Here is a 15,857-nt window from a genome sequence, read left to right on the forward strand (position 1 = left end):
ACCTCGCTGTTTACACGTCACGTCACTTCCGGTTCCGGTCTCCAGTTGGAACGCATTGCGTTCCGGGACGCCACTACCTCGCTGTTTACTGATTTTATCTATGTGAGTACCCATTTTTATGTTACTGCTGGAAGGAATAAACTTTAAAAACGGTATTATACTATCGAGTTCTTTTCCATTTATATGATCCCTCCATCCACATACCTTTGAGTGGCCATATCAGTTCACCCCACGGATCGTTGGATATCCTACCATCGGATAGGATCCCACTTTAGGATATCCCTGCGGACCCTATACTACATCTCCCCCAGGAAGGGAACTACTACCCAGAGCCAGGACCAACAGGATATTTCTACAGTACCTGCCCTATACCCCTGTGTGGGGTGGGTACATCTGGTGAGTAGGTTTTTCTACTAGGGGTTTCCCCGCCACTCGCCAGTCACCCACCTTGGGGGTCACCGCAGGATACTTATTCATTCACCACCCCTCGGGGCACAATCATCTATATATGGACTTATTTTATCAGCTGATCTGATTGAATACCATTTCTTATTTTCACCTTGGAGTTCATATTTCTTCGCACATCTAGCTTGTCCATAATATTGTTTTGCACCTTTACTATTATACGGACTTATTTACCACATGAATTTAGATCACATCACTTCTTGCTGCACTTTGTAAAAATAGTTTCCCGCACTCTTATTTATTTTTCCGGAAAAGTTTTCCGCACACCCAGTTTAATTATTGCACTTTTTGCACACTTTCTCATATTATACCATCGCCTATGTATTATTATTTCAAGTTATTCTCTTACCATTTTATTGCAACATGCTGATATTATTATTTTAGGTATATACTAGGATATATATATTGTAGTACTTTGCACTTTATATTACGCACTTTGGTGGTTATTTATATTTTACTTCATTTTACTTTTTTATATTTTTTCATATATTCCCTATTAACTCATTCCCAATACCATTTTATGTTGGATTTTCACCATATTGTGGCACTATTTACATATCCACCATTTATATTTATATTTTTATTCCTCAATCACATCTGTGTTTCTACATTTTATATTCTTTTCATTTTTATATATTTATATATATCTATTTGCACTTTATAAGCAGCGCCACCACTTCATATTTACATACATATTTATATAGCCTTTTGCCTATATTTTAAGTGAGGCTGCAGCTTACCTGTGCACACATTTAATTTATCCTCTGACGTCCTTAGCGCGGATTTATTTATATTCTAACATGCAAATATTGACTTCAAGCACCAAAGTCTAAGCTCTAATGCCGGGGTCCTCAATAGGCGGACTCCGGGCCGCCTCCGGACCCACACGGACTTAAATCTGGACCGCCGAAGCGGTCTGCTTCCTTCTGTCATCAGCGGGGGGGCAGAATTGGGAGGATCGGAGTGGCTGTGTCTTACACTTGCAGCGCTGCATGATTACAAAAAGCCGAGTACAAGTTCTTACCCGGCGGAGAGGATGTCCTACAAAGTCCCGCCTCCTGGGCCGGCTCTTACCTATGATAGACAGAACACTGGTGACGTCTATCATAGGAGCCGGTGTCCAGGAGGCGGGACTTTGTAGGACATCCTCTCCGCCGGGTAAGAACTTGTACTCGGCTTTTTGTAATCATGCGGCGCTGCAAGTGTAAGACACAGCCACTCCGATCCTCCCGATCCTCTCAATTCTGCCCCCCCCCCCCCCCGCTGATGACAGAAGGAAGCAGACCGCTTCGGCGGTCCATATTTATGGGGGTACGCACACTGGTCAATCTGCATTAATGGGGGCAAGCACACTGGTCAATCTGCATTAATGGGGGCACGCACACTGGTCAATCTGCATTAATGGGGGCACGCACATGGTCGCTCTGCATTAATGGGGGCACGCACACTGGTCAATCTGCATTAATGGGGGCACGCACACTGGTCAATCTGCATTAATGGGGGCACGCACACTGGTCAATCTGCATTAATGGGGGCACGCACACTGGTCAATCTGCATTAATGGGGGCACGCACACTGGTCAATCTGCATTAATGGGGGCATGCACACTGGTCAATCTGCATTAATGGGGGCACGCACACTGGTCAATCTGCATTAATGGGGGCACACACACTGGTCGCTCTGCATTAATGGGGGCACGCACACTGGTCGCTCTGCATTAATGGGGGCACGCACACTGGTCGCTCTGCATTAATGGGGGCACGCACACTGGTCGCTCTGCATTAATGGGGGCACGCACACTGGTCGCTCTGCATTAATGGGGGCACGCACACTGGTCCCTCTGCATTGGATGGGGGCAAGTTTTGGGGAATGCCTTTTTTTGTTGTTGGCGTTATGTATTTGGAATTTGACGGTCACTTTTCCGGACCTCGGACTGAATGGAAAATTTGTAAGTGGACCTTTCAAGTTTACATTTGAGTACCCCTGCTCTAATGTGTACCTCTTAGTTAGATATGCTCAACTCACTGCATCAAGGAGTGGGGAGTGCTGAGTTTCCACTTCAAAGTTAAATGCTGGCTGGCTACAGGAAAAAGAAAAGTGTTCATGCAGGCACATTTTGGTAACTTTTTTTGGCTGTTTGGGTCAAAATTTTGTTTACTGAAATGGCTTTTACTTTTACATCTTATCCTCCAACGTTTGCTTTTTGATTAGGGATTTCTAGACAGTGGAGTGAGGTTACTGTGTGCTTCTAATTTTACCACAACTGCACTGATGGAATGTCTGCACTAACCACCACTGCACCTACGTGCACTTCTCTTCTCTACTGACCGCCACTACACTTATGTACACTACTAAACTGAATGTCCTTGCATCGATGTGCACTTCTCCACTGACCGCTACTGCACCCATGTGCACTTTTCCATTGACCACTTTTACACTAATCTGCATTACTTCATTGACAGACACTGCATTATTATGCACTCAGTGTGGACTTCCCCACTGACTGCTAATACACCATTTGAACTTCTCCACTGACTGCTACTACATCAATACGCAGTGTTCCACTAACTGCCCCTGCACCGATGTGCACTTCTCCACTGACTGCTTGTACACTGATGGGCGCTTCTCTATTGACTGTCACTGCACCAATGTGCATGTCTACACTAAAACAAATAAATCAATGCAACACTCCCTTACTAAACACACCACAATATTAACCGCTTGCCTCCCGCACTATAGCCGAAAGATGGCTACAGCACAGACTTCCAATGCTGGGAAGGCATCCATGGATGTCCTCCCATGATCGCGCTGTCCTTTGGACTCAGCTGATCACTGATCGGTGTAAAGGGCCAATCACATCGTCCCTTTATCACAGGATGTGAACACAAGCCGGTTATCGGCTTTTCTCTCTTCACGCTGACTGCGTGGGGAGAGAAGAAGAGAGCCGGTAACTGGCTTGTGTTAGGGACATGTGCACTGATAATCAGGACATTGATTATCGGTGTCCTGGTTATTACTGCAGTGCCAACAGTGCCCACCAGTGCTGCCAATCAGTGTCACCTATCAGTGCCACCTTTCAGTGCCCAACAGTGCAGCCTCAACAGTGCCCATCAATGAAGGAGAAAAATTACCTGTTTGCCAAATTGAGTAACAAACTGTGAAAAAAGGGGGTTCTTTTTCCCAAATTTTTGGTCTTTTTTTGTTTGTTTAGCAAATAAATAAAAAATCTAGTGAAGATTAAATACCACCAGAAGAAAGCTCTATTTGTGTGAAAATAAATATACAAATTTCATATTGGTACAGTGTTGCATGACCACGCAATTGTCAATCAAAGTGTGCCAGGGCTGAAAGCTGATAATTGGCTTGGGCAGGAAGGGTGGTAAAAGTGCCCAGTAGGCAAGTTGTTAAAGTGAAACAAAAGCGCAGAGGCTTAGTTATATATTTTTGCACTTCTCCACTAACTGAAACTGCATTGATGTGCATTTCACCACTTACTGCACTGATGTCCTTTTCTGTCTTTAGGCTGGGTTAACTTCTAGGCAAAAGGAAAGAATTGGCTGCACACCACCACTAAGATGAAGCAGGTAAAATCCTTTATTGTCACCATAGCCAGTCGACAATTGGCCCTGTTCTGTTTGTCTGGCTATGGTGACAATAAAAGATTTTATCTGCTTTAGCTTAGTGGTGGTGTGCGGGCAATTCTTTCCTTTTGCCTTTGAAGTTTGCGCTAGTGAGCCTGCCTGCCTATTTACTAGCCTGCCTACTTTTTAGTTCTATGTTTGAGTACAAACTGGGGAGACCAATCAGTACCCTCTAAACAGAATATATTACAAGCATACTGGGAAAAATATGGACTGTATAACATTCATAATACAGTGATTATGTTATGAATAGAAGCATGAGCTGGAGTCAAAAAGGAAATAAATATTTTTATCCTTTTTAACAACACATAATTGAAGCCACTAAAGTCTGGAAACCACCTGTATAAAAATATTAGGTATCAATTTGGAAAAAAAAACAAGCACATCGGGAATAACCCACTCAAGAGAAAGAGACTGTTCTTTAGCAAAGTGCATGATTGCTCAGCTTGGTTAAATAAATAAACCTGTCAATAAATCACACCATAGCAAAAATCTTGTTCTTAAAAATTTGATTTCTTTAATATATTACCTTGGACTTTGTTTCAAACAACTGTATTTTTATCAAAAAATATATGTATATTGATATTTATTGAGATTGAGATATATATCTATATCGTTTTTTTTTTTTTTTTTTTTACCTTTCATAGAATTCCTTCGAAAATTATCTAGAAATTCTTCCAAGAGTTGGGACTGGTTGAGTGGTGGTAAAGGTCTCATCTGATCGTTGAACTTGTAATTTTCTGACCATGATGAGCTTAGTGACGATTTGGCTTCAGTTTGACAATTCCTCAATGAAAGCAAGACACTCCTCTCCGAGAATAATAACTCCATTTTCCTGAGATCAAGGTCTATCACTGCTTCATTATTAATATAAAGGATTTCATTTTTTGTTCGCAAGCCTGATAAGCGAAAGATGTGTGACACATATCAGAAATGAGCGCATATGATTACTTGTAAAATATGTAATGGAACAATGTCTCTATACAGAAATTTTCAAGGGTAAATCAGGAAAAACACTCGGGTAAAAAGCAGATCTTATATATATATATATTACACAGTATCTCACAAACGTGAGTACACCCAACACTTTTTTATGTAAATATTTTATTATAAATTTTCATGTGACAACACTGAAGAAATGACACTTTGCTACAATGTAAAGTAGTGAGTGCACAGCTTGTATAACAGTGTACATTTGCTGTCCCCTCCAAATAACTCAACACACAGCCATTAATGTCTAAACCGCTGGCGACAAACGTGAGTACACCCCTAAGTGAAAATGTCCAAAATGTGCCCAATTAGCCATTTTCCTTCCCCGGTGTCATCTGACTCGTTAGTGTTACAAGGTTTCAGGTGTGAATGGGGAGCAGGTGTGTTAAATGTGGTGTTATTGCTCTCACTCATATTGGTCACTGGAAGTTCAATTTGGCACCTCATGGCAGAGAACTCTCTGAGGATCTGAAAAAAAAAAATGTTTGCTCTACATAAAGTTGGCCTAGGCTATAGGAAGATTGCCAAGACCCAGAAACAGAGCTGCAGCACGGTGGCCAAGACCATACAGTGGTTAAACAGTACAGGTTCCACTCAGAACAGGCCTCGCCATGGTCAACCAAAGGAGTTAAGTGCACTTGCTCAGCGTCATATCCAGAAATTCTCTTTGGGAAACAGACGTATGACTGCTGCCAGCATTGCTGCAGAGGTTGAAGGGGTGGGGGTCAACCTGTCAGTGCTCAGGCCATAAGCCACACACTGCATCAAATTGGTCTGCATGGCAGTCATCCCAGAAGGAAGCCTCTTCTAAAGATGATGCACAAGAAAGCTTGTAAACAGTTTGCTGAAGACAAGCAGACTAAGGACATGGATTACTGGAACCATGTCCTGTGGTCTGATGAGACCAAGATAAATTTATTTGGTTCAGATGGTGTCAAGCGAGTATGGCGGCAACCAGGTGAGGAGTACAAAGACAAGTGTGTCTTGCCTACAGTCAAGCGTGGCGGTGGGAGTGTCATGGTCTGGGGCTGCATGAGTGCTGCCGGCACTGGGGAGCTTCAGTTCACTGAGGGAACAATGAATGCCAACATGCACTGTGACCTACTAGAGCAGAGCATGATCCCCTCCCTTCGGAGACTGGGCCGCAGGGCAGTATTCCAACATAACAACCCCAAATACACCTCCAAGACGACCACTGCCTGGCTAAAGAAGCTGAGGGTAAAGGTGATGGACTGGCCAAGCATGTCTCCTGACCTAAACCCTATTGAGCATCTGTGGGGCATCCTCAAAGGGAAGGTGGAGGAGAACAAGGTCTCTAACATCCACCAGCTCCATGATGTCGTCATGGAGGAGTGGAAGAGGACTCCAATGGCAACTTGTGATGCTCTGGTGAACTCCATGCCCAAGAGGGTTAAGGCAGTGCTGGAAAATAATGGTGGCCACACAAAATATTGACACTTTGGGCCCAATTTGGACAATTTCCCTTAGGGGTGTACTCACTTTTCTTGCCAGCAGTTTAGAGATTAATGGCTGTGTGATGGGTTATTTTGAGGGGACCGCAAATTTACACTGATATACAAGCTCTACACTCCCTACTTTACATTGTAGCAAAGTGTTATTTCTTCAGTGTTGTCACATGAAAAGATATAATAAAACATTTACACAAATGTGAGGGGTGTACTCACTTTTGTGAGAAACTGTTTATTACAGCCGTGGCCAAAAGTTTTGAGAATGACACAAATATTAATTTCCAGTCTGCTGCTTCAGTGTTTTTAGATCTCTTTGTCAGATGTTACTATGGTATACTGAAGTACAATTACAAGCATTTCATAAGTGTCAAAGGCTTTTAATGACAATTATATTAAGTTTATGCAAAGAGTCAATATTTGCAGTATTGACCCTTCTTTTTCAAGTCCTCTGCAATTCGCCCTGGCATGCTGTCAATCAACTTCTGGGCTACATCCTGACTAATGGCAGCCCATTCTTGCATAATCAATGCTTCGAGTTTGTCAGAATTTGTGGGGGTTTTTTTTTGTTCACCCGCCTCTTGAGGATTGACCATGAGTTCTCAATGGGATTAAGGTCTGGGGAGTTTCCTGGCCATGGACCCAAAGTTTCGATGCTCTGTCTGTTCCCCAAGCCACTTAGTTACAACTCTTGCCTTATGGCAAGGTGCTCCATCCTGCTGGAAAAGGCATTGTTCCTCACTTAACTGTTCTTGGATGGTTGGGAGAAGTTGCTCTCGGAGGATGTTTTTGTACCATTCTTTATCCATGGCTGCGTTTCTAAGGCAAAATTGTGAGTGAGCCTAGTCCCTTGGCTGGGAAGCAACCCCACACATGAATGGTCTCAGAATTCTTTACTGTTGGCATGACACAGGACTGATGGTAGCACTCACCTTTTTTTTCTCCAGATGCCCCAAATAATAGAAAAGAGGATTTATCAGAGAAAATGACTTGGCCCCAGTCCTCAGCAGTCCAAATCCTATACCCTTTTCAGAATATTAGTATCTCCCTGATGTTTTTCCTGGAGAGAAGTGGTTTCTTTGCTGCCCTTCTTGATGCCAGACCATCCTCCAAAAGTCTTCGCCTCACTGCCCTCACACCTGTCTGCTGCCATTCCTGAGCAAGCTCTGCACTGGTGGTGCTGAATCAACTGTAGGAGATGGTCCTGGCGCTTGCTGTACTTTCTTGGGTGCCCAGATGCCTCCTTTACAAATGCAGTGGAAATGTTTTTTATGGGATTGAGTTTATTTTCATGGCTAAGAGGGACTTTGCAATTAATTGCAAATCATCTGATCACTCTTCAGAACATTCTGGAGTATATGCAAATTGCCATCATAAAAACTGAGGCAGCAGACTTTGAATATTAATATTTGTGTCATTCTAAAAACTTTTGGCTACGGCTGTAAAACCTTAGCTTTAAAAACGATTTCCCTTAAATGCAGCATTATATACAATAAAATCTTTGCCCCAATTATAATTTCCCTTAATTGTGTATGGTAATAAAATCTGGATAACCCTTTGCTCTTACTACCTACTGCAGAATCATAGACAGAGACAAATCTTACCAAAAAATGATAATTGTAAGAAAGCAGTCAGTTGCATGCACAGGTCTAAAATGACAGGGTCCCTACCCTTTGGGGAGCCTATTCAACTTTGCTGCTCGCTACTCTCAATGACCTGCAGAAACAGCAAATGTTTAATTGATTTACATATAATTTACTACTTATTGACCATCTGCCCAGAAAGGATGGGTAGCTGAACAGGTTGTGACCCTGCAGAGACCTAGAATCTCCCTAAAAGTTAGAATAGCACATAAAAGCTTAAAGGGAAAGTTTGTTATTTTACAAAAACCTCCCACTCTTTTTCCCTAGAGCCCCTTAAACGTGCACAGCCTAGACACCCCCAACACACCTCTACAAATGCTTGCTTACCCCTCTTCGGCAGTGGCCTCCAATCTGTCTTTAACCCTATGCAGTCATGATTTTTTTGCTAATTAAGGGGGGGGGCGCTGCCACTGCAGGAGATATGAAAGCACTTGCAGGGGATGGCTAGGTTGAGAATTATTTAGAGGGCTAAAGAGGGGGGTTGGGCGGTTATTGTAAAAAAAAAAAAGAGAGATTTACCTTTTAAAATGTATTCAAAGCCATTTTTTTTGTTTTGGATAGAGTGGTGAGGGATTAGAAGCCCTATCAGATTTTATAACTGTTTGTGCCCCACAAGGGAGATTTACCCTTTCTGTTTCTCCTGGTCATCTTGGTAACCAAGACTGAAACTGAGGCAAAATCCAACATTTTGAATTTCTAACAGAAATTGAGAGGAAATCTTCCCGTAGTGACAACTGGTCTAAGAGTATTTCAGTCACTTTTACAATGTTTCCCCTCCCACTTCCTGTTGTATCTTCCGAATGTGAGGGGAGATCTCTTGAATGGGACACAGATGACAAAGAAAAAGAAAAGACAGGGGTTTTACCATATCCTACTCTATTCAACATGATAAAAAAAAAAAAAAAAAAAGTTATAAAGCATTGTCCAATTTACTTGGGTCACAAGGAATGAATTAATATTTTATAAAATATACCTACCTTCCCTATAGGCCAATCCATCTGGATGAACAAAACTTACATAGATATGAGTAAGACTGTTATGTTCATCAACCTGAGCAGCAACAGCAAATCCTGCAAATAGAAAATATAAATTAAATTAAAAAATGTAATGTCCTTATGTACAGCATATGTTACATTTCATTTTGGCATCCCCCTCTGAAGGGCTACAACATTATGTAAAAATAGGTCTCAAACCTGTAATTTGTACATTTCTGAATATTTCTTATGTATTATATTTTATGATTTTATATTTTGACATCATTTTGTAGCTCTGGTGAAGGTGACAATGCGTGGTCCCTGAAACATGTTGGCTGTAGCATTAACTATATGCGTGGAATAAAACATTTTTTTAGACTCTATTATTTCTTTCACAGTCCAAAGTTGCTGTTTTTAGTTACTTGGTTCATGAAAGCAGCCCACTTTGAACCTAGATGTCCCAATTGGATACCTCCAGAATATTTTTTACAAAATATATCAATAATACTGAAATATATCCATCCAAGGTTCCGGTACAACAATCCACCACTTTAGGAAGGGGGTATCTAGACAGGCTTAAGGAACTGATCCAACTTGGAGTAGGCGTTACCAATATGGTTATATTTATTAGTAGTCAAACAGGAATTGCAGATAGGTTTATTGTCCTTCCACCAAAAAAGTGAAATATTTCCTTCTTTTCCCCCTTACAGTCCAGGTAGAAAAGGTTTACCTTATTTTAACAAAATGTGTAATGCGGGCAGGGGTGGCTAAGCATTTGCAGTTGTGTATTATTGTGATAGGCAATTATGAGGCATTGTATATAACAGAGAGGCATTGGGCCCTATGCATTTTACAAGACAAAAAGGCACTGGTGTAATAGAAAAGTAAGAGCACTAAATATAATACAGAAGAACAGGGCACTGGGCGTAATACAGAAGTATAAGCACTGAAAGATATCACACATTGTGTATTACACAGGTATTGAATGCAATGGAGAGGTATGAAATGTTGCATCTAACAGCAATATAATTCTCCATGTGTAATAGATAGGTATGAAGAGTATGGAAAATGGTATGAGCTATATGTGCTGGGGAAGACATTTCTGGGGGCTGTGTTGTATAAATACTGCAGTCCACATCTTACTGGTGGCATAAATACAGGGGAAGGAGCTGTATATATTGAAGTGAACATTACACTTGTAACACAGATACTAGGGAATGTGGATTTCCCTGGTTTATTTTCTTACATATTTAACTGGAATTCCTATTTAAGCACAATAATAACACACAAAAATAAGTATTGTGTTAATCAAATAGGTCTGCTTATACATCCTATAGTAACTTACCAAAATCAGTTATACTTCCAGTCTTTAAAAGGTGTATATTGTAAACTCCCAAAGGAAATATTTCTAGTTCATCATACACCTGGAATAAATGTTCAAAACAAAACATTCAATCATTTTGACACTGCTTTAAAGTTTTAATTTAAAATACACTAAAATAATTAATTGGAAATTTTTTAATAACATTTTTTTTAAGACCATGCTAAATAGAAACAAAAATTTGTAACCATTTTGGGACCACTTTTGCTTTTCAGTACTATAACAACTTTAAGTAGATTTCCAGCTTAGTTATCCCTTTAAATTGTTTGGGCCAACCAGGTGACTTCCTGTCTGCTATCAGAATTAAATTGGGCTGAGTGCTTCTCCACCATTCAGGAGAAGCCTTGAAACTTTCCTTGTAGATTTCAACCCTGGCCAATGAGGAAGTCACCCGTACTGCTGCTATGACACAGCGCCGCTTACTGTATGTAGTTAATGCTATTACAGTATATTACAGCACACCAAACGGCTGAATCAATATGTAATTGAAATGGTTTATTTGGGCTAGATAACATGGGTGCTCATACTTATGATTTTGAGCCCTCGTGAGCCCTTTTTATTATGGCTGTGAAGAAGGCCATAGAGTGGGAGCCAGAGAGCCAACCACCACAAAAAGTATGCACATTTTTTCCAAGATGATCAGGGGATGGTGTGATGTAAAATAGGGTAGTGCCCTTTTTTGTTCATTATTCCTTGCACTGAGTTTAAATCTACCACCTTACCAGCACCAAGGCAGCCCCACTCCATCACATTTCCCTTGCCATGCTTAACAGAAGGCATCAAGCATTTTTCAATATTTCATTTGCTCTATGCCTCGCATATATTCTTCTGCTTGCATCGCATGGTGCTTCTGTGCTACTTTTTTTCATGTGGTGCGATTCCAGCCTATTCAAAATGAATGGACTGAAATTGCACCACACATCACTGCATGTAAATCATGTGAACCGACCCTCGGATAACAATACAGAGTGCAAAGGTCAGTACTAAATTGCTCACTGGATCAACAGGTATTTTTTTCACTTGAGCAAGTATAACAAAATGTGTTTAGGGTAAAAGAAATCTAAATGCCTAAGCACAATTTTGCAACTTTGACATGTGTTAGTAAAACTGTGCATATCACAACTACTTTTGTGCATCCAGGTGGATTATACCGTGTTTTTTTCAGTACTAATTGGGTTTTCATTTGGTGGAAAATGGTAATGGATATCTACTGCTAGAGAATATATATTATATATATAATATAATTATTTTTTTTTGCATTCTTATCAACTATTACAACCATAACCTACCACCAAAGAACCCAAAAAAATGATCCTGCTCCTGATGATTGCAGTGATACCACATATCCACACATGTGTATGTTAGTTTTTGTTTGTACCCGTAGTACAGCCCAAATCCAACAGTGCACATTTTGCTTTTTTTTTATCCTACTCAAAACACTGACACTGATACTAAAAGAAAAATCCTGTCCAAAAAAAACACTGACCTTTGACTCAAACACTAACCCTGGCCTTGATCAAACTTTATTTAGGTATTATTATTTATCTTTTTTTCATTATTATTTTTTATTTTTTTACACACACTTTTTCTAACCTGAACCGCGAACCCCACCAAAACCATTTTGAAGGCTTCTATGCAAGTAGTTTGCTATAAAAGTGGTATGGGGGTCTGGGTACTGCCCTGGGGGACATGTATCAATAAATAAATGAAAAAATAATTGTTTTTTTCAGGAGCAGTGATCTTGAATCTGCAACAAAAAAATTAAAACTTCCTTTAAATATAGCGCCTGGGTCCCCTAAATGTGCTTGTAAAGTGGCGCATCTGTATAATGCAAAAAACCTGCTGCAGCAAAATTGATGTTTAAAGAAAAAAAAATAACAAGTCAAATCCTATTTAAAACGGTGTGGGGTCCCCCCCCCCAAAATCCATACCAGACCGTTATCCGGACATGCAGCCTGGAAGGTCATGAAAGGAGGGGGGAGAACGTGCAAGCCCCCCCCCCTTCTGAACCATACCAGGCCACGTGCCCTCAACATGGTGGGCACCTTGCCCCCATTTTAATAGGGACAGTGGTCTCTTCCTGACAACCCTGGAGTGTGGTTTTTGGGGTGTTCAGGTGGGGAGGGGCTTATCGGAATCTGGAAGCCCCTTTAAAAGGGGGCCCCCCAGATCCTGCCCCCCATGTGAATGGGTATCGGGCATCCCTACCAATTCACCAAAAAAGTGTCAAAAAGTGATAAACACAAGAGACAGTTTTTGACAAGTACTTTTTTAAAGAATAGTGTCCCTCGATTTAAATCCATCGTCAATCGCGTTGCCCGCTGACTCGCAAGATAAAAATTAAAAACCACTTTTGCCTCCTGGGAGGCCTTCTGTTGAATGCCTTCTCTGCGCTTTGACATTTCTTATATAGGCAAGGGGTGGGTCAACCTGGCTACGTCACCCGGTGGCACTGCCCCCCTGTGACATCACATGCCCAGCATGCACCAGTCCATGATGTAAGAAGGGGGCGGTGCCACCGGGTGACGTTGCCAGATGACCCCGTCCCTTACCTATTTTCTTTTTTTTGGGGTCTGGCGGGCAGCGTAATTGACAATGGATTTACATCGAGAGACACTTTTTTTTTTTTTTATAAAGGATTTGTAAAAAACTGTCTCTTGTGTTCATTACTTATTGACACTTTTTTGGTAAATGGGTAGGGGTACTCATCTGGGGCCCATCCGCCCACAGACCCCCACAGCCACAGCCCAGGGTTGTGGGAAAGAGAGCCTAGGTCCCATCAACATGCCCTTCTGCCCCAAAGCACCCACCCCCCATGTTGAAGGCATTTTGCCCAGAATGGTTCAGGAGGGGGGCACGCACTCATCCCACCCCCTTTCTGACCTGTCAGGTGGGACGCCACTCTGTTTTTTTTTTTTTCTTTTTGTTTTTTTTTCCAGCGCTTTTTTTTTTTTTTTCAGCTGTCAGCAGGGAAACCCATTGACAGCTGATAACTTATCGGTTGTTAAGGACGCTGCAGTCGGTTTCCCAGCCCCGCTCTTTAACAACCAGCTAATACTGGGCCCTGTTTGGGCAAATTTTTGCCTAATGAGGGCGCAAAATGCACTGTGTAGCGCTCAGTGCATTGCAGAGTGTTCGTCGGGGCGAACATCCTGCAAATTTGGGTGATTGGACCCTTCAAGGGAAAGGAGCCTAAGATTGCACAATGCAATATACCTAGGCCACATGTAAAAAAAAAAAATTAAATCTAAAACTAGTTATCGGTCATAAAATGATCCATACCTGGTCTTGCATGTAGTCCACTGGAGAAGGTAAGTAATATTCAATATTCTCATCCACATTTTTTCGTAAATGCAAAGCAAAAAAACTGGGGTCCAGTTGCCGCACCTATATTGAAAACAAGAGTTAGAAAAGCTGCCATCCTGGTATAAATAATGAATATATGTAGTATACTAAAGGCCTGTAATATTAAACAATGAGATTGAGCCTATCATGTTAAAACAGTGATGTAGGGTTTTTACCTTTTGAGTATATTTAATATGCAAACCTACTAGGATACAAGTTTATTGTTTTGCCTCTAAAGGATTAGTGTTTATACATAAAAAGCACATCAAAATGCACAAAACTCAAACACATAGAAAGCATGGTATACACACAAATACGCAACAAATTATGACATTTTTGGCAAAAAAGCAGTCAAAATGGTACATTTAATAAGGGAATTTTTAGCGCTCTAGATACCTTATTTAATGCATACATTTCTAAAACAGCATGCAGGAATAGATTGCACATGCAATGATTATAGTTCAGATATGACCAAAATGTGAATCTCTCATAGGTCTTTCATATTCCAGTGAAATAATTAATTTAGTAGCGTAAGTATAAAAATACACAACTGTACAACATGCAACCGCTTATCATCTTGGCATTCTAAAGTAGTTTACGATGTAGAAATGGACATTATTGAACTTTAGGTGTGCTACATGAACCCAAAAAAACACAGATGTAACATGCCTTTGTACCACACCCCTGATGGTGATCTTCTTGCCTTGCCTATTGGTAATTTTTGACTGTCAAATGACAGCCTGGACTTGCTGTGTAATGAAACAGTGTCTGTAGTTGCTGCTGTCAAAAACAGAGCTTAAGAACAGTGCTGTGTTCAGAAGTGTGATTCAGAAATACAGTGTAACATTATTTTTATTTAATCACATTGTATTTACTCTTTCATTAATCTGAAGGGTGACCTTCGACGGTGTATGATGTCAGTTAAAATTGAAGTATGGGTTTTTTTTTTTTTTTTTTTTTTAGAATCACACTTACCTAGGTGGATACAGCATTGGTCTGATGCTGCATCTGTCCTCTGCCTGCTCTAAGTCTGAGAACCGAGCGATCAAAGACTGCTGATCGCTCGGTTGTCAGTGCTCCCTCGCAATGTAGAGGGGGCGAGAGCGTCTGGGTCAGGTTCTCAGTGGCTCTGAGAGGCTGAGCTGGATGCCGGTCATTGGATGTGAGAGGATCCTGTCTTCATTGTCGCGATTTTGCCCTAGCCTGAACTGGTTCTGTGACATCAGCTAACAGTGGGCTTTAAAATAGATGACAGGAATGCAGAACAAACTGCACTCCTGTGATCCACAGGAGAAGTCCAGCTTTGGCTGTTCTTCTCCTTTTAAATCAACCAGTAACAAAACCTTTTTTTTAATTTATTTTTTAAAATAAAAATTTTTAGATTTAGTCCCCGTTCACACTAAGGCGACCTGTGAGGCGACCTGGTCGCCTCACAGGTCGCCGTAGGTCGCCTTCCATAGGGAAGCTGCAGACCCGTTCTAATAGGAGCGACACAAGTCGCTCCGACTTAGAAAAAGGGTCCGGAGCTTCTTTGGGGCGACCCGGAGGCGACCGCCATAGACTTCAATGTTATGAAGTCCGTGGCGGCCGCTCCGAGGTCGCCCCTCTAAGTCGGATCGCCCCTATGTGAACGGGGCCTTAACACCTTTTTTAACCAACAAATAAACCCTACTTAACCCTAAATAGACCTGTTCCCCATAACTATTATTTTTCTGCTGATTTTGTTTTTTTCTTTTTCCGATTTTATTTGTTTAGCTTGTTATCATATTAAAAAAAAATACACATATATATATATATATATATATATATATATATATATATTACTATATACAGTGCCTTGCGAAAGTATTCGGCCCCCTTGAACTTTGCAACCTTTTGCCACATTTCAGGCTTCAAACATAAAGATATAAAACTGTAGGATCAACAAGTGGGACACAATCATGAAGTAGAAC

At 41.1% G+C, this 15,857-nt stretch overlaps 1 protein-coding gene across 6 annotated transcripts in view; it reads right to left on the reverse strand.

The window, feature by feature from the left end:
• TIAM2 (TIAM Rac1 associated GEF 2) overlaps positions 1–15,857 on the reverse strand; it is a 457,180-nt gene that overhangs the window by 84,959 nt on the left and 356,364 nt on the right. For all 6 annotated transcript variants that reach the window (XM_082250259.1, XM_082250257.1, XM_082250260.1 and 3 more), the window contains 4 exons: positions 13,843–13,947; positions 10,525–10,603; positions 9,183–9,275; positions 4,745–5,005 (listed from right to left, as the gene is read on the reverse strand). In XM_082250259.1, coding sequence (XP_082106385.1) covers positions 4,745–5,005; positions 9,183–9,275; positions 10,525–10,603; positions 13,843–13,947 — 538 coding nt within the window. The remainder of the gene's footprint in view (positions 1–4,744; positions 5,006–9,182; positions 9,276–10,524; positions 10,604–13,842; positions 13,948–15,857) is intronic.

Source organism: Pelophylax lessonae (assembly GCF_965119305.1).
Source record: "Pelophylax lessonae genome assembly, chromosome: 3".
NCBI classification, from domain to species: domain Eukaryota; kingdom Metazoa; phylum Chordata; class Amphibia; order Anura; family Ranidae; genus Pelophylax; species Pelophylax lessonae.